The sequence below is a fragment of the Oreochromis aureus genome, linkage group 8, assembly GCF_013358895.1.
Source record: "Oreochromis aureus strain Israel breed Guangdong linkage group 8, ZZ_aureus, whole genome shotgun sequence".
In the NCBI taxonomy this organism is placed as follows: Eukaryota; Metazoa; Chordata; class Actinopteri; order Cichliformes; family Cichlidae; genus Oreochromis; species Oreochromis aureus.
In genome coordinates this window covers 1,479,675-1,498,279 of record NC_052949.1, presented here as the reverse complement: position 1 = coordinate 1,498,279, position 18,605 = coordinate 1,479,675, and the positions used below count along the sequence as shown (strand labels likewise).

Here is an 18,605-nt window from a genome sequence, read left to right as displayed (position 1 = left end):
TATTTTATCTGCTCATCTTTGTGTCTTCCTGTCGGTGTTTGCTGGTTGTGCTGCTGTGTTTAGTTTGTGTCTTTATGATGTTGTTCTTGGTTGATTTTCTGTGATTATAATCACGTGCATGTCTGACGTCACAGAGGAATAATTAGTATTAGTAAGCGCAGATGAACGCAGTGGTGGCTCTGACGTCATCACGCAGTAATTCCAGCTTGCAGATGAATGTCAGACACGTTGATGAAAATCAGACGCAGGGCGCCTCCAGTCCAGCAGGGGGCGGAGCAGAGCCGTGGTGACGTCGTCAGAGGAGGAGGAAGAGGAGGAGGTTTGTGTTGCCAGCCTGGCTGTGAGGATCGCTGAGAGGAGTCTGCGCTGCGGCTGAAGCTGAAGCTGTTCTCGGACACAAACTCGGTGAGAGCAGAAACCCTCCGCCCGGTCCTCACCGGAAGCTGACAGAGGTGACGGTTCCGGTTATCCAGAAACTTCTACGGCTCTTTACTCTGAGCTGAACAGATACAGTCTGTCTGCCAGCGAGACTCTGCGCACAGGTGAGTCACAGTAAAGGGGGCTTTGGTGGGTTTGTGTGGTCATAAAAGTGACGTGACCGGCCTCACTTCCGGTCACGTACTGTCTCAGAGCTGCTCCAAACACTCAGTTTATCACAGCCTTCTCCACTCTGGGACCTGTGTGACGCCACAAAGCTGCACCTCTGCAGGTGTCTCAGGTGTTCAGTGAGCTCAGAGTCAGTCAAAGAAGGCTGACTGTGAGTCTGAATCATGCAAAGCTGCTTCTGCCTCATTCAGGGTCTCGCCCTCACCTTCCAGAGACTTTCTGGTGACCTTTGACCCCCAGCTGCAGTGCCCTCCAGGTGAACTTTGACCTGTTGAGACGCGCAGAATGGCAGTTCGAGCTCTTTGAGCAGAAGCGTCCAGTCACAGGATGTGGCGTCTGGTTTCTTGGCTGTCTGCTGGTTTGGGACTTCCTGTCACTGGGCCAGAGTGTGTGTGTGTGTGTGTGTGTGTGTGTGTGTGTGGTCACAGCTCTGGTGTGTTTCATGCTCTTCAGCACGAGGCCAGGAGTCTTCTTTGTCCTCTCCTGGCTCCGCTCGATGGCTTCCCCCTCAGCAGCACCGACGCCACGTTTCAGCTTCAGACACGTCACTGCTTCAACCTGTGACAGGAGACAGAGCGTGCGTGTGGGCGTGTCTTGATGTTTTCATGTGCTTGTGGTTGTTGTGAGTGTCCTGTGTGCTGAGCGCTCTGACTTCAGTATCAGTACCTGCAACGCTTCAACATCTGGCGTTGGTGTGATGTCAGCACTGACGCCTGGTTTCTGCCCGTGTGTGCAGGTATGATGGCGCTCTGTGGGTGGTGGTTAATCCACTTCCTTGTCTTCACTTCCTGCTCGGCTCACGACTTCTTCACCTCCATCGGTGAGTTTACCCACTCTGTATCGTAGCGTGGAGATCCTGCTGAGCGTGCGCTCTGTGAGCGGTAATTTCTGTTTTTTTCACAGGTCACATGACGGACCTGCTGTTCACGGAGAAGGACCTGGTCACCTCCCTGAAGGACTACATCCGAGCGGAGGAGAGCAAACTGGAGCAGATCAAAAAGTGAGTGTCACTGCTCGCCGTTAAACACTTTAAGCTCCGCCTCCTGTTGGGGTGGGGGGGGGGGGTGTTCAGCTAACTGGGTTTACTTTGCTGTAATGATCTGCGGCACACTCTTACCTGTGCAGGTGTTTGAGTATGATGCTGTGTGTGTGTGTGTGTGTGTGTGTGTGTGTGTGTGTGTGTGTTCAGGTGGGCAGACAAACTGGACGTCCTCTCGGCGGCTGCCACTCAGGACCCCGAAGGCTTCCTGGGTCACCCGGTGAACGCCTTCAAGCTGATGAAGAGGCTGAACACGGAGTGGGGGGAGCTGGAGAGCCTGGTGCTCACCGACGTGTCTGATGGTGCGACGCAGAAATCTGAAGATTCAAAACCGACTTTGTTTGCATTCAGCTGTTGGACGTTAGGACACAGAATCTTTTTTTGTTTTCATTGTCCTCCTTCTTCTTCTGTGGTGTTTCAGTGTTCATCTCCAACCTCACCATCCAGAGGCAGTACTTCCCCAACGACGACGACCAGACCGGCGCTGCCAAAGCTCTGATGAGACTGCAGGACACCTACCAGCTGGACACCAACGCCATCTCCACCGGAGAGCTCCCAGGTCTGTGAACCAGGACCTCCTCTGCTTTACAGAACAGAGTTTAGAGAAGACGGCGCTCAGGAGGAAAAGGAACCACAAATGTTTCTGTGCTCTCGGTCGTGTGTCTGAAAGTCGTTTTCGTGATTCAACCTTCCAGCTCACGCTTTAATAACAGGAACATAAGTTGTAAATGCTCCTGCTCTCTCTCGCCTCCTCAGGCTCGTCCTCCACCTCCTCCGCCTGGAGCACTCTGACCGTGGATGACTGCTACGACCTCGGGAAGGTGGCGTACTCGGAGGCCGATTACTACCACACCGAGCTGTGGATGGCTCAGGCCCTGAGGCAGCTGGACCAGGGCGAGCCGTCCCGCGCCGTGGACGCCGCCACCGTCCTCGACTATCTGAGCTACTCCGTGTACCAGCAGGGGGAGCTGGAGAGAGCGCTGGAGTTCACCAAGAGGCTGCTGGACCTGGGTTAGTACCTGCAGACGGGTGCTTTAGTTCAGTCAGCAAACGTGCTGTTGTTGTTTTAAAGAGGAGAAGGCTCCTTCTCACATCTTCAGTGCAAGATCACTGAAGAGCTGGTGTGCAGATTTGTTTATCTCGCTCACCTGAAGTTGTTTTTCTGCCCGTTAGATCCGACACACCAGCGAGCCAACGGGAACCTGAAATACTTTGAGTACCAGCTGGCCAAACAGAAGAAGGTGGAGAAGGTGGAGGAGAAGGAGGAAGAAACCAAGGTGAGGCAGAGGAGGGAGAGCAAAGACGACTACCTGACTGAGAGGAAGAAGTACGAGCAGCTGTGTCGCGGCCAAGGCATCAAGCTGGTGAGGCGAGCGAAACAAGCGCACCTCTGAGAGTCGTTTATCGGCGTTACTTCAACCTCTGCTTCCTGTCAGACTCCCCGCAGGCAGAGCCGCCTCTTCTGCCGCTACTATGACAACAACCGGCACCCGCGGTATGTGATTGGCCCGGTGAAGCAGGAAGACGAGTGGGACAGCCCGCACATCGTGCGCTACCACAACATCGTGTCGGAGAAAGACATGGAGAAGGTGAAAGAGCTGGCCAAGCCCAGGGTGAGTCTGAGCATCTTTAACTCACGCACTGCTGCAGAGTTTATCCGAGGTCGGACGCCATTAGTGCTTTCCAACGCAAGGGGCGGGGCTAAATATCAGTATTCAGTAATATTGCTCCCCGTTAAGTCGCCGTATATTAAAATTTTTATGAAAAATGTTTATGATTACTTCCCCCGCCAACCTGACCCAACAGAGTCCAGTAGGCGGAGCTTATCAAAGGATTCAGAGGAAATGACCTTGAAGAAGAAACTCGCAGGGTGAAAAATGTCGGAAAACTAATCGAGAGCAGTCGGGATGTTAAAAACTGGACAAGAGTCACAATGAAAACATGACTCCTGCCTGATGTGTCGCTGCGACTGTAAACTGTCAGTTTTAGTCTTTGTGGCTCGAATATCGGATCGCGGTTACGTCTGTTTGCTGCTCGACTGATGATCGGTCGTGTTCTTGTTCTGTTCACCGTTTACAGTAAAGAAGAGCAGCGCTTTCACCTACAACATCCAGACACTCCGCTTCATGTCTCACTGTAGCCCTGGATCAGGTCAATGTTTCTATCGGGTGGATGCTCACTAAGGTGGGAAAACATTTACCTCGGCAACAGTGAATGCTGTTATCTGATTGGCTCCTAGGTCGTTAAGCCGCGATGAGCTCTGTAGTGAAATCTAATATATTATATTGAAATTAGAATGAATCCCCGTTCACACCTCAGTGCAGCATCATCACAAACTGCTTCCTGTTGGCCGCTGCCGGCGGCGTCCCGTCAACGAGCAGCGGCCATCTTTGACCAAAATGCTCATTTTTAACTTGTAACCCCGTGACACGGGCGCTGTCAATCATTAGTCTATGCCCCGCCCCTCCCCTTGATACACGCCCACAAAATCAGGATCAAAAGTCTAAAACTGAAAAAATTAACTTAAAGCCAGAAAAAAATATTTGCATGAAAACAAAAAAATGTTTTAAATTTAATTTGTTTTTCAAACACTTCACACATTTTTTCAGATGAACAAAACTAGAGTGAAATTAAGAGGCAGTTACTATGTAGTTACTTAGTTACCGTGTAGTTACTTAGTTACTGTGTAGTTTGAGCCTCATCAGTGAGCGATGAAGAAACGTGACAGGTGATGGGTGGGCGGTGGGCGGAGAGGATCACGAGGTCGTCCGTTGTGCGGGTCAGTGGTGCGGCTCCTCCGTTGGTGTCGATAGGTGTTAGTCGGTGCTTCGGGCGTCGCTCTGTGTCTGCCTGTAACTGTCGGCCGATTGGCTCCACAGCTCCGTCGAGCCACCATCTCTAACCCCGTAACCGGCGTGCTGGAGACGGCCCACTACCGCATCAGTAAGAGGTAAGAGCTGCCGGGGCAGGAGGCGGCGTCCGCGGGGTGGACCTCACCTCTCTGCCCCCAACACCACCCTGTCCTCCGCCCTCTGTGATGGCGGCCGTCCTGGCGAGAGCAGAAAAGGCAACGAGTCGCTTCAAATAAACAAATAAATAAATGTTCCTTCCTCCAAAGTGGAATTCTCATTTAAACGTCACAGAAGGAAGAATCGGCATTATTGACATTATTACAGACTTACAGCCTCCAATTCTCGCAGCTCAGAGTCTGACGCTCCGCAACAATTATAATTAATCATAATTAATTATATTTATTTATATAACATAAAAGACTTTAGTTTTATCAAATCCAGTAAAACATTTTCACACATTCAGCTTTAAAGAAACGTTTAAATGTAAACTCTGAAACATCTACATAAACTTTCAGTTTCACATTGTTGTTGCTGAGAAATTGTTAATAATAATAATAATAATAAAGCAGTTTCATGAGCAGCTGGTTTTACCTCTGTCCTCCCACCAGGGGGCGCTGCAGCACAGAGAGACAGACTCAGCTGTAACTGTCATCAGCTCAATCAGTCCCACCTGGGCAGGTGTAAAAGGCCACATCAGAGTAGATATCAGAAGGTCCTGTAACGCTGAAGGAAGGAACAGAAGTGTCTTCCTTTCAGGCTCTGCTCTCGCTGGTTCGAGCCTCTGCTTGTTTTCTTTGCTCATTCGGGGACAGGAAGTCAAACATTTAAGACTCTCGATGTCGCTTTAACGTGTTCGTGGAGGCAGCAGGAGGATTCGTGTCTCATACCTGTGCTTCTCACTGTTACCTGCACATTGTTATGTAAAATAACAAGCATCTGCAAACGTTTCAAAATAAAGTTCTGAAGTCAGACAGTACGTTAACCTGTCAGTGCGTCAGCTTCACCGAAATACTTTTCAAAGTAGTTGCTGTGAAGCTACTGCAGGTACTGCAGTATTACTGTGTGTTTTGTGTATGATGCTGGTGTAGTTACTTCATAAGTAAAACATCAACTTGAGGCTGAGATTATTTTCAGTTTAAATTATGGCAGAATATCGATCCCATAACCTTGTGTTTGTGAGGGGCAGCCAATCCGAGGAAAGTTGAATGAAGGTGGGAGGAGCTAAAGCCGCTTGTTTCCAGAGGATGAACTGTCAAACATCCTGAAGGCTGACCACATGCACATCATGTCCACTTCATTAGGTACACCTTGTTGGCTCTGGGTTGGACACGGCGCTCTTTAACTCTCCACGGCAGATCAGGGCTTCACGTGTACCTAATGAAGTGGCTTTATGTGGCGTTTGAAGCTCGTGCTGCCTCCCTGACTGCAGCGTGTGGATAGTGACCGCCCTCTCTCTGTCCTCTCTCTGTCTCTCTGCATTAACCTATAATTGGGAGTAGCTCAGACGTGCCACGGTGCATGACCCTCAGACAGGCAAACTGACCACGGCCCATTACCGAGTCTCCAAGAGGTAAGAGCTGGACGCCACTCGCTACAGGCCCGGGCGGAGCACAGGCTGTTTGTAACGATGGACGCTGCGCCCGCAGCACTCTGGACGGCTTCGTCACAAGCGACCAATCACAAGCCGACTTGTAAAGCCGCGTTTGAACTCCTGGATCTGTTCAGTGAGCGTGCGAGTTTTTTTCCTCCGCAGTAAATTTGTGACTTTCACATCAACTTTTACTGAAGTCATGATATAAATGTTTTTATGGCGTCCATCTTTATTTACAGCCTGTGGTCACCAGCGTCTCGGGGGCGGAGTCTCCTCCTTCATGCTTTTCTAACGTTCAGCTGGCTGTAATGACACAAATGTCAGCGGTGAAACTCTGTAAATGTCGTTTTTCTAGTTTTTTCATAGAGGAGCTGCTTTAGAAACTGTCTGTTGTTTCCCTGCCCTCCTCGTTTCCGTCTCCTCGCCGTGCGCCGGTTTGTGCCGTTTTCGTGACCTCGGTGGTGACTCTGTGTCCTCTCTGTCCTCTCAGCGCCTGGCTCGGAGCGTACGAGCATCCCGTGGTGGACAAGATCAACCAGCTGATCGAGGACGTCACGGGGCTGAACGTGAAGACGGCCGAGGACCTGCAGGTAACGCCTCACCTGGGTTCAAACACCGCTAACCGTCCGGCGCCTTTGAACCTGTGATGTTTTAACCGCTGTGTTTGGTGCAGGTGGCTAACTACGGCCTCGGGGGACAGTACGAGCCGCACTTTGACTTCGGACGGGTAAATAAAACCACATACATGAGAATCTGTTTCTGTCAGCATTTATTTCTACTGAAAGACCGAAAACGATCAATTAATAACAGATATGGATCCTAAAGAAAGAGATCCGATGTATTTTTTTGTAATGTAGATTTATTTATTTATTTTGTAACTTTTAAAAAAGCTCAGTTTTTTTAAATTAATGAATTTATTTGTATTACTCTGACCGCCGTGCACTTCCTGTTTCAGAAAGACGAGCCGGACGCGTTCGAGGAGCTGGGCACGGGGAACCGGATCGCCACGTGGCTGCTTTACGTCAGTGCTGCTGTTTGTGTGTGTGCGTGCGTGCGTGCGTGCGTGCGTGTGTGTGTGTGAGCGTGTGTGTGTGTGTGCATGTGTGTGTGTGTGCGTGTGTGTGTTGCTGCCGCTCACGCTCTTCTTCTTCCCGCTGCAGATGACCGACGTGCAGGCAGGGGGCGCCACCGTCTTCACCGACATCGGAGCCGCTGTAAAGCCCAAAAAGGTTAAACTACTCACTTTCTTCATCATCGTCACAGAAACACGTCTGTGTTTAATAAACCAAACTGAGAAACAGGCGGGGAGACGAGGGCACTGCTTCTCAGTAATCTGATGCACTGTCATGTGACACCTCATGTGACACGTCGTATGACCGTGTTTCTCCAGGGGACGGCGGTGTTCTGGTACAACCTGTATCCGAGCGGAGAAGGAGACTATCGGACCCGACACGCCGCCTGCCCCGTGCTGCTCGGAAACAAGTGGGGTGAGGTCATCGCACCATATTCACAAAAAAAATAAATAAACACAAAATCATCAATAAAGTAAAAATACTTTCCGATTTTCACGCCTGGTGATGGTCGACATAAAAAAATATTTTTTAAATAATAAAAATAAAAGAACAAGTAGGCAGTTTTGAAGAAATCCAAACTTCCTGTCAGTTAAATAAAAACATTTTGGGTCATTAAAAACTTCGTTATTATGTTCGAGTTGATTTATTTTTAAATGTTTGTGTATGATTGATGAATATTTGATGTTTTCTGGGTGTGTTTGGGGCGGTTCACGTTCCCGCTGACCGAGCTGAAGGTATTTTTGGTGTTTGATGGTTTCAGATGAAACAAACTTGACTGAGCTTCATGAAAAGCTTCAGAAACCTTCACGCTGCTCACACTCGTGGTGTTTGCCAAGGCTCTGATGAAACTCTGTTTCTTCCTGCAGTATCGAACAAATGGATCCATGAGCGAGGGCAGGAGTTCAGGCGGCGCTGCGGCCTCAACGAGACCGACTGACGACCGACCTTCCTCCTCCATCTCAGCCGTCTTCCTCCTCTGCTTCCTGCCTGCAGGCGCAGAGTGTGACTGAACATGTGATCCAACACGCTTATTTTTCTCTACAGCGTGTGTGTGTGTGTGTGTGTGTGTTTGGCTCGTTTCTCCTTTAACGAGAATGACACGCTGACGTTCAGACGTCCGTACCTGTCCAGGTGTTCAGCCTGAGAGCTAAAACTTCTCGAGAACAAAGAACGCTGAACGAGAGGTTCGTTTAAAGACGAGTAAAGTTTTTTGTTTTTTTGGATCCAGGATGTTTGAAATCTCGTGAGCTTTGACTTAAAAGCAGAAAATCTGACTGATTTAATCTGGTTCCATCGACGGTTCTGCCGATTAAACCAGCGAGTGGAACGAAGGAGCGCTAAATGTGACAAATTTTGAATGGAGTTTGGCCCGAGGTCGCTAACACGAGCTCGGCAGCTAAAACTCTAAACCGACGTCCGTCCGTTTCAGTGTTCTTTGTTCTTCAGATGAGTCAGACACTACAGACCGAGAAACACTCCGTCACCGTGGCACTCCCTGACCTTCACGACTGTTACAAAGACGGCGAGAAATCAGATTACTCTCGTCATCACGGGAATCAACCAGAAGCAAGAACCGATCGAATCTGAACCGACGATCGATTGTGTGGTTCTGTGAGACAATCTTAGCTGAAACTGAGCTGCGTATTTATTGATTTCTGACAGTATTCGTGTGAACGCCTCTTCACTGTTTTTCATCTGCGTTTTAAAAATTTCTCTTTTAAAAGTTTTAAAGCGTTTGCGAATTTTTTTCTGTTTCCTGTTTCTTTTTGAAGTCTGAAACGTGTCGCCGAGCTCCTGCTCCTGTCTGACTCGTGTCGCCTCAGCCGTGACAAAGTGGGTTTTATTTTGGAAACTGTTCCACGCTTCAGCTGCCATGCTCTTATTCTGAAAAGCAGAAAAAACGAAATGAGTCCAAAGTCCATGAAAAGAAAAACCATCTGAGGCTGTTTGATTTACAAATTCAGTCCAAGTGGATTTTCCTGAGCGACACGGTGGCAGCGCTGTCCACCCGTCGTCATGGTTACACCCCTCGTTTCCACCAATAGCGTGATGGTTTGAGGTTTAACCGTGAGGTCGTTCAGATGCTGCAGGTCAAACTCCAGATAAACAAAGCACGCCGCCTCCTCTTTAACCCTGTTAGCTTAGATCTGAGTGCAGTTACTAATTTCTGCTCAACCCCGTTTCCATGACAACCCTCACTCCTGTTTGTGTGCCTGTTGTGTGTTGGATGATGTCCTGTGCAGTGACCTGATGTAAGACATGTTTCTTATCAGAATAAAATGCTGCTGCAACCCAGGAGAAGTAAGAAAATGGCGTCTGTCGTTATTCTCTGGCGGCAGCGTTGCCTCAGCAGCGTGCTGCTGCGTTTTAAAGATGGCGGCCATTTATCGTGTTTAAAAAAAAAAAAAAAAAAAAAAAAAAAGACGCAAACACCCTTCAAATGTATAAATTTAATAATCAAAAACAAAACAATCGATCAGCTGATCAGCGATGGACTACCCTACCCACAGGAAGACGTCTTTGGTTTGAGGCAGAAAAGTGACATCGTACAGCAGGAACTGTGGGATTGTAGTTTTGCAGGGAGAACTCTGATTGGCCCTTTGTGCCGGTGTCGTGCGGCACCGTCAGAGAGGCCTGCATTAAGGATCGGGGAGGCGGTAATCTGGCAGGTGATTTCCCTCGCGGACGCGTCCGAAGCAGCCGAGCAGCAGATCAACAGCGGTGCTGACGGTGGAGCGGACGTCCTCCTCAGTCTGGCCCCTCAGAGGGTTCACCTCCACCAGGTCCACCGCCGACAGCAGACCTGCAGAGAGACAAAGAGCAGATTTGTGGTAAATTCCTGGTTATTTGTGGGCGAGTGTGGCACGTGGGGGTAATGAGCCGGTGTTCATATTGTGGATTTTGGAGTTGATTCAGTTTGAAAACGAGGCAGCGTCACTGACAGGAAGCTTCAGCATCATGTGACCACACAGTTCCTCTGATCATTTTATAGGCGCATAAAGACTTTAACGTGAGCGAGGATTTTACAAATTCTTTGGCTGGTCGGGTGCTGCCGTCGCTCACCAAAGGCTGCGTCTGTAGACCATCCAGGTCTTTATGTCTTTAAGACATTCCTGCAGTTTAACTAATTGGTGTGTGTTACCTGGCTTCATGGACAGATAGAGCTGCGTGTCATCTGCATAGCAGTTTTTATGCTATGTCTTCTAATGATGCTGCCTAAGGGAAGCATGTATAATGTAAACAGAATTGGTCCTAGCACTGAACCCTGTGGAACACCATAATTAACCTCAGTGTGTGAAGAGGACTCTCCATTTACATGTACAAATTGGAGTCTATTAGATAGATATGATACAAACCACTGCAGTGCAGTACCTGTAATACCTACAGCATGTTCTAATCGCTCTAATAGGATATTATGGTCGACAGTATCGAACGCAGCACTGAGGTCTAGCAGGACAAGCACAGAGATGAGTCCACTGTCAGAGGCCATAAGAAGATCATTTGTAACCTTCACTAAAGCTGTTTCTGTGCTGTGATGAGCTCTGAAACCTGACTGAAACTCTTCAAATAAGCCATTCCTCTGCAGATGATCTGTTAGCTGTTTGACAACTACTCTTTCAAGGATGTTTGATATGAAAGGAAGGTTGGAGATTGGCCTATAATTAGCTAAGACAGCTGGGTTGGTTTTTTAAGTAACAGTTTAACTACAGCCAGTCTGAAGGCCTGTGAGTCATTTTTTCTCCCATGGTTAAAATTTTATTTGTGAAGTTCATGAAGTCATTACTGGTTAACGTTAAAGGGATGGTTGGCTCAACAGAGCTCTGACTTTTTGTCAGCCTGGCTACAGTGCTGAAGAGAAACCTGGGGTTGTTCTTATTTTCTTCAATCACTGAATTACTGAAGTTGGGCTAGCTGGTATATAATGATGTGCTACGTGATCACTAGCGACACAGCTATGTTAGCATAGCATAAACACAGTGAAGCTGGAGGATGAACGCTAACTTTTTTCCACTCGATAAAAGTTAACGTGAGGGTTCCTGATGGTTAGGGACAAATGCAATCGCATGGCAGGATGCTGTAAACGGACCAAACTTCAGTCAGGAGAACAACTGAGATAATCCATCCACAATACGAGGTTAGTCATTAATATACTGCAGCATGGGCTGGGCTGTAGTTACAGCGTAAGGGTTTAAAAACTGAGCTTTAAAATGTGCTGCTGATGAAAGGTGGTAATAAAAACTTAGAAAGGCCGACAGTGATCGCTGACTTTTTAGGGGCTTGTTCAGATTAAATAGAACAAGATACAAACTATTAAAACATGTGAAACACCCAACAGCCTTATTAAACACAGAGTAGTCTGGACCCAGAAGCACGGTTCACACATCATCACTTAACTGCGTTGGAACAGGAAGTGATACTCTACCGCAGCGAGAGCCAACACCAAGTGTTTACTGTAAGCAGCTACATCAGCTGCTTACAGTAAACGCGTTTCTACTGTGAAGAGCAGGGTTTGTTTTTCCCTGAGTTTCTGACTCGTACCTGTCTGACACAGGTGTTCGGTGATGTAGACGCCCTCTCTGTAGGTGAGTCCTCCGACTACAGGCGTCCCGGTTGCTGGGGCAACAGAGGGGTCGATGGCATCGATGTCATAGCTGAGGTGAATCGGTTTCTTCCCTCTGTTCAAGGACACAAAGCATCTTTAACATTCGCTCAGACTATCACACCTTGATGGCTTCATGCGGGCGGCACCTGGCGGACAGGTAATCACACGTTTCCTCCATGACGCGGGCCACGCCGAGCTGATCCACCTCACTCATGGAGAACGTCTTCACACCCAGCATCTTCAGGATGTAGCTGAGGAGGAGAAACACTGAGGATTAGAGCCTGCCGGCAGGTACACTCAGGTTCACGCAGGTAATAAACTTCTGGTGACCCTCAGACCAGAGCGAGGTCGCTGATCTTTCAGAGCTTTATGTTTCTTGAAATTTTTTATTGAGATTTCATTTCGATCATCTCCAAAATGCTTTGGGACGAGCTGATTGGTCAGAGAGGCGTCAGAAATAGGTGAGTCTCTGCACGGACTCAGGTGCACTCACTGCTCTGCTGGATCCACGTCTCTCAGCCCGATGAAGACCACATCGGCGGCGGACACGCACGGCTTCAGCCAGGAGAAGTTCGGTAAGACGGGAACCTGGCGAGGAAGGGGAGGGGTTAGTGATCCTGTGTGACGGCGTGCTGCTGATCTCTGTCGCCGAGCTCACCTTTGAGCGCAGTTCATGGAGCAGGTAGGACACCGGCTGCCCGTGGATGTTCCCCGTGTACGTGGTCAGCGGCGTGTTGATGTCAGCGTGAGCATCCACCCACACGACGCTCAGCTCCCCGACCGCCGCAGAGTGCCCGTGGATGGAACCGATCGCCAGGCTAAGGACGTAAAACACAAACAGGAAGTGAGTCGACCGAGAGCCGACACCTAGAACCTACGTCCTGACTTCCTGTTCCTGCATGGACCGACCTGTGGTCTCCGCCCAGCATCACCGCCGTGTGCCCATCCTCCTTCACCGCTCGCACCGCCTCTGACAGCTTCTGGTTGGCGGCGCCCACCGCCCTCACGCTCTTCAGCAAGCCCATGGGCTCGTCCGGGGACATGTCCTCAAACGTCAGGTTCCCATAATCCTTCACTGCACAGCCTACACACACACACACACACACACACACGGTGTCAATCATTGCAGGTTTCCTCGTACTGACTGTCCAACATTACCAGCTGAGGCGTTTCCCAGCATGCTCTCTGTGTGAACATTAACAGTGAGACGTTCAGGGAGGAAGACGGCGGTGTAATGAGGCGTTCACTGACCCGTGTGGACCTGTAAACACTTACTGTTTGCTGTTCCAGTAATGAAACTGAGCGTGTGCACAGTGACCTCTGAGGACGCTACAGTAATTCCTCTCACTGTATCAGTTAAACTGTTACCTGCGTACGCACAAATCACCAAACTCTGATTTTTATGGAGTTTTTTAAACGCAGCTTTACGTGAATCAGACTTTAAACACTTTATTTAAAGTCTGAATTTTAAGGCCCCGAAGGTCAGCTCTGAGCACCTTTTCTGGATTCAAACTGTGCTGAAGGTTAATGTTTTACCGACGTTACAGATTCATTCAAATGAACTGCTGAAAGTGGAAACGCCGGCGTGCTCCGCCTCCAGTTTGTTTGATGATTCGATGGTTTCTGAATATTAAAAATCAGGCACTGTCGCTGTTACTGAGCTGCACAGCTGTTTAAATCAAACTGTAAACTTTGTAGTTGATTAAACTCGTTATAAAGACGAGATACGAGATTTATTTTCTACTTTTATTCTATTTTATTTCGACTTCGACTATCTCAGCTCCTTTATTTTATTTTTATCGTCTCTGTTTGTTCGGGATCTTGTGTCATTTTGAGTTTTTGAGCTGTTGTACTTTATTTAAACTCTTTTTATGGACTGTGTTTAATTTTTTTATCCACAGGAGGATGACCTGATCCTCTGTGTAGGAGGAAATCAGTGACTGCTCTCAATAATCAGCAGAAACAAGCTTCATTTTGTCTCTTTGATGGACGGGGTTAAAATATCGGGCTGCACAGCTGGCGGCGTCTCATCTTTGTGACTAAACGAGTGGCTTTGTCGGGTTTTTCCGTCCCTGGTGCAGACCGCGGTCCGCTCAGGCTGATGTATTAATCAAACGTTTGTGCCCAGACGAGTCTCCTGGATTTCCTCCTCACTGATTACTCTGCTCTGGATGAACATTAACTGATGAGACGGGGAAGCTCTGGAAGTTTCTGAGTTGTAAATTTAACAAAAACATTGTTTCCTGAACTGGGAATGACGACCAACACGGATAACTCTGGGCCGGCTGCGCTCCACTTAATGTCAGCCTTTCTTATCCCGGGACAGCAAAAACATCTGTCCAGATGCTGCAGAGGCAAACTGCCTGAGTGGGAGCTGACCTGTCCCCACTCACAGCATGTCTGTGGACGTGCTCCATGGCGGAGTCGAACTCGGGCCCTTCTTGCTGTGAGGCACACTGGTAACCATGGTGACACTCACAGTGAGGCTCATCATTCAAATGTTAACTTCCGGTCAGTTTTACCTGCTGTCATTACATTTGCTGCTGCATGAAGGTGATTCTGTATGAAAGCACAAAAATAAACGTCATCAAATGTTGGAGTCTCCCGGTGACGTCACCGGACCCGCTGCCGTGCTCACCCAGCTGCTGCAGCCGCCTCTGCAGGCCCGCGGTTCGGATCCGCTCCGGTCCGTCCTCCACGCCTCCTCGGGACTGCAGCGGACAGAGAAGAAGAAGCTGGAGGATTACACGCGCACAAGTGCACGCGGAGCCTGTCCTCGCGCTCTCACCTGTCCCTTGCAGAAAGGAGCTCCGACGATCCCCGCGGAGCGCGCAGGAGGAGGAGGATGCTGGTGATGAAGGCTCCGCTGCACCGTCACGGCCACCTGGACCTGCCGCAGCGTCCTCGCGCTCCTCATGCTGACCCGCGCGCACACCGTCACTGAGCCACCGACCTGCGCGAGTCTCCTAAAGACTCCACGTGACGTCAGGGGGAGGCACCGCGGGGTGCCGTGACGTCACGAAGCTCGTTTAAACACTTTGAGGAATGAAGGTCAGACAGTGGGCTGATGTACGGAGGCTCGTTCATGCCAACAACAAAAGAACAAAGTCGCTGAAATTTATGATTTTTTTATTTTATTTGGAAATTTTATTTTCCAGTTTTATCGTTTTTATTTTTTGAAAAGGTTTTATTCTTTTTAGTTTCACTTATTGTTTGAGTGCAGTGGGTGATATTAGTGAGTGATGTGTGGCAGCGATATTAAGTTTACAGTTACAGTTTTTCAGCCCAGTTTTAGGTTAACTATAATAACTATAATAAAGCCATAATATCTAGATAGCACGCTCCGGCGCCTCAACTTCAGCGTTTCAGAGGAATGTAGCCAGTAAATCGTGCTTCATCCAGCAGAGTGCAACAACATGTCACTCAAATATATGTGCTGTGTGGGTGGTGGTAGCACCAACTAGGGCTGGGTATCGTCACTGATTTCTAGAATCGATTCGTTTCCAATTCACAAGGTCCCGAATCGATTCGATCCACGATTCGATTCAATTCAATTAAATTCAATTCAATTTGAATCTGGGAAATTTTGACAGTCAGAAATATTATAATTCAGATCAGTACATTTACATATTTTTGTATCTATAAAAAGGAAGCTGACACACGCAAGACTTTATCAAAGGTGTGAGCGTCACAGCAGAGGCCTTTGTGTCAAAGTAGCTGAAGATAAAACACAGAAAAACATGAAGGTGGTTTTCCTGGCCTGGATTTTATAAAAATATTCTGCAGTACATCAAAAACGAAAGAAAACCATTAATCAACATATGAACGTTACCTCTGACATTACAGCGGTTTTATTAGAGACACTAAGCGTTTTGCATTTTGCATAATTTTAAAAAGTTTAAATTTGTTCAGTATTGAACGGCAGAAATTAGGTTTTCTTAAAAACGTAAAAAAACGAAAAAAAAAAAAAAACAGCGGCCGACAGCGCTGTAAACAACGGTAGAGTTGTGCGTAACAAGCAAGCGAATAATGCAGAAAACAGATTTTTAGACGGGAAACTGTTCTTGAAGTACAGAGAGAGAGAGAGAGAGAGAGAGAGCTGTGCATGAAGTGTGATTTTTATCGTGGTGGAAGCAAAACAGTAAAAGTCAGAGTGAATTCGTGACGATGTTTATGTGAAGCGTAGTTTGGATCTTCTTTGGCTGCTGGTTCGGTCAATATTGTTTGGAGAGAGATAAAACTAACAGCTTTAGAATCAGCGCAGGGGCGTGAACACAAAGCGCGGACCGCTGAAACATCAGAATCAGCGAGCTGTCGGCTTTCACCCGACCGTGTCCGTGCAGTTGTTGTGCCAGAAAGTGATTGCCGTCCGCGGGAGCGCGCACACAGCCGCTTAAAGCTGCAGCGCCCGTCGGGTGAGAAAGGCGACATCTCACTGATTCTGATCCGCGTAATCGCGCTGTGTGTTTATGTCCTCTCATTTACTGTCTTAGCTGTTTGGTGGTTGTTGAAATTTTGTGAGGTTTCACCTGAGATTCTGGCGTTTCAGGCAAAATAAATTTATATTAAAAAATCGATTCAGGATTTTAATGAATCGATTTCACGTTATCCAAGACAGAATCAATTTTAATCGATGAATCGATTATTAAAACCCACCCCTAGTGCCAACGTAGTGGAGCTGTGTTTGCTCATTGGTAAGAAGTCATTTCTACGCAGTGTGAGATTATTATATTATCTTATGCCATGTTATATCCCTGATTAATGATTGTGAAATTATTATGTAGTTTTAGTTTGTTTTATTCTCCTGAAGAGGTGATAACTATTAGATTTATTAAACTGATTTGTATTAGATTAGACTGCTGATTTATTGTGAATGAATGATATTGTTTTATGATGCATTATACTGCTGAGTTATAAGAAATACCGTTTTCAGAGAGTCATGGCCTTATTTGTCTGATTAGAAGAGAACAGAACATACCGGAGAGGTTTTCTACCCCATCTCATCAGGAGATAAAACAAGGAGCCGAGGTCATAACTTAGGCGCCGTGTGAGAGAAAGAATGTGAATGTTTAGATTTTTACGACTAGGTGGGGGCCACTAGAGGCTATAAGAGGCTGAGTAACCCTCCACCAGTTTGAGACTTGCTGTGACCCTCTGCAGGCAGGTCTCCCCATCATGATGGTTCTTATGCTCTTAAGTGTTGAATTGTATGGAAATAAAATATTGTTGATTGAGCATTTATACACCGAGTATTGTCCTTCCTTCAGCCCAAAGATTAAAAGAACTGGGAGATTTTAACAGCAGCTTAGCTTTGATTTTGTTCCAACTCTGTCTGCACGACCTGCTCAGAGAGGGATTTGCTGGCGTTAATGTAGCTTACTCACTCGGCAAGATGTCGGGGCAACGTCGCTAACCTCCGCTTCACTGAAGCTTTCTCTCTTTGTGCGACTCTACCTGGGTAGCATAAACGCAGCGAATCCCCCTCTGAGTGGATTTATGAGGAAGGTGAAAGGTAGTCAGAACTGTGACAGCGAAACAACATCTTACTGATGAGTAACCACATGTCTCCGCTACATAGTGCCTCGCACTACAGCAGATATACATCAGCAATATGTCAGTGAGCTGCATGGTCACAATCAGTGTTGGTCAAGTTACTTGAAAAAAGTAATCAGTAACTAATTACTGATTACTTCCCCCAAAAAGTAATCCCGTTACTTTACTGATTACTTATTTTCAAGAGTAATTAATTACTTAGTTACTTAGTTACTTTTTAAAAACACGATTTACCACCTGAATAGGTGATAAAGCGATAGATCTTTCAGCCCAATTCTACTTTTTCTGCATAATCCATCATACAAAATGTAATCAAATGGAAACGTCTCTTTTTAAAACTTGTTTTATTAGTTTTAATCTTTTAACTTTATGCATCAAGCAAAAATTAAATTATATGCAACATTCTCTGACTGGAAGAAATTTGTTCAACATTTAAACCTATTTTCTGCACATTCCAGCACATAAAATAAAATATTTTTTGTGTTTACACTCACTCTTTCAAATAAATGCAAGTAAAACACAGAAAATAAATAAAATCAAAGACTAGCGGTCCTGTTGCTCTATTTTCACCTGTATAGCAGGCGGATGTTTGCCCTGGTGCAGGTGTGCCGCAGCGGTCAGTGGAAGAATCCGCGAGTTTCTCTGTGAATTTCCCGTGGCAGCGCACTCGGTGTTTGCTCGGAAGTTAAGGGGTTTTTTCGCTGTAAAAAGAAGTTTTCTTCCCACGCAGTGAACAGCGGACACTAATGTTTTTGTCACTTTTTACGGAATCAAACTCAAAGTAAGGTCAGTACTTCCTCGCTTTAAACGCTGCACGCTCATACTCTCTCCACACTCGATATATTATCCATTGTTGGTCTGCAGACAGCTGTTGCCACGAACGTCGCACTCGCTTACGTCACTGTCATGAGACACTCTCGCAAAAAAATCACGGTTTTAGTAACGCAGTAACGCAGCGTGCTTACGGGGAAGTAACGGTAATCTAATTACCTTTTTTGGAATAGTAATCCCTTACTTTACTCGTTACTTGAAAAAAGTAATCTGATTACAGTAACGCGCTACTGCCAATCTCTCGTCACAATGCCAATCAAATCAGTGGTAATAAGTTTATAACAGGCACTTAAATGAAATTTAGTCTTTGTGTTAACTAGAATATTTGTTCAGCCCACTCTCAGTTCACTTTACTACAATAACGCTCTGTAATACCCAGAAAGTATTAAAGATGTACAAATACTTCAGTGGTTAGTTTTACTGTTAGCATATCCACTCAGTGTTACATTAGCAAACT

The 18,605-nt window shown here is 47.1% G+C and overlaps 2 protein-coding genes across 4 annotated transcripts; one reads left to right on the top strand and one right to left on the bottom strand.

The window, feature by feature from the left end:
* The first annotated feature begins 229 nt into the window (after positions 1–229).
* Positions 230–9,471, top strand: p4ha1a (prolyl 4-hydroxylase, alpha polypeptide I a). Of its 3 annotated transcripts, XM_039616273.1 has the most exons (16): positions 230–542; positions 1,343–1,426; positions 1,510–1,606; positions 1,796–1,947; positions 2,067–2,204; positions 2,402–2,656; positions 2,819–3,009; positions 3,082–3,258; positions 4,525–4,595; positions 6,002–6,067; positions 6,579–6,678; positions 6,762–6,815; positions 7,044–7,109; positions 7,249–7,317; positions 7,479–7,575; positions 8,028–9,471. In XM_039616273.1, the coding sequence occupies exons 2-16, from the start codon at positions 1,345–1,347 to the stop codon at positions 8,096–8,098; spliced, it is 1,686 nt and encodes a 561-aa protein (XP_039472207.1). In that variant the 5' UTR covers positions 230–542; positions 1,343–1,344; the 3' UTR covers positions 8,099–9,471. The 3 variants fall into 3 exon arrangements, with proteins under 3 accessions (XP_039472207.1, XP_039472206.1, XP_039472205.1); XM_039616272.1 differs by lacking the exon at positions 6,002–6,067 and having other exon boundaries at positions 234–542; XM_039616271.1 differs by lacking the exon at positions 4,525–4,595 and having other exon boundaries at positions 237–542; positions 5,997–6,067.
* Positions 9,472–9,596: 125 nt separating this feature from the next.
* arg1 (arginase 1) lies at positions 9,597–14,733 on the bottom strand. The gene is made up of 8 exons (XM_031733719.2): positions 14,553–14,733; positions 14,403–14,475; positions 12,674–12,848; positions 12,423–12,582; positions 12,258–12,352; positions 11,911–12,015; positions 11,701–11,837; positions 9,597–9,964 (listed from the first exon to the last, which is right to left on the bottom strand). Exons 1-8 carry the CDS (start codon positions 14,679–14,681, stop codon positions 9,801–9,803), a joined length of 1,038 nt encoding a protein of 345 aa, XP_031589579.1. The 5' UTR covers positions 14,682–14,733; the 3' UTR covers positions 9,597–9,800.
* Positions 14,734–18,605: the final 3,872 nt, after the last annotated feature.

Coding starts and splice junctions, on each gene's coding strand:
- arg1 (XM_031733719.2), bottom strand. CDS start 14,681: ATGAGGAGCGCGAGGACGCTGCGGCAGGTCCAGGTGGCCGTGACGGTG. Junction 14,476..14,552: donor CTCCTTTCTGCAAGGGACAG/GTGAGAGCGCGA, acceptor TGTCCGCTGCAG/TCCCGAGGAGGCGTGGAGGA. Junction 11,838..11,910: donor TGTGATTACCTGTCCGCCAG/GTGCCGCCCGCA, acceptor GTCCTTGAACAG/AGGGAAGAAACCGATTCACC.
- p4ha1a (XM_039616273.1), top strand. CDS start 1,345: ATGATGGCGCTCTGTGGGTGGTGGTTAATCCACTTCCTTGTCTTCACT. Junction 1,607..1,795: donor AAACTGGAGCAGATCAAAAA/GTGAGTGTCACT, acceptor GTGTGTGTTCAG/GTGGGCAGACAAACTGGACG. Junction 2,205..2,401: donor CTCCACCGGAGAGCTCCCAG/GTCTGTGAACCA, acceptor TCGCCTCCTCAG/GCTCGTCCTCCACCTCCTCC.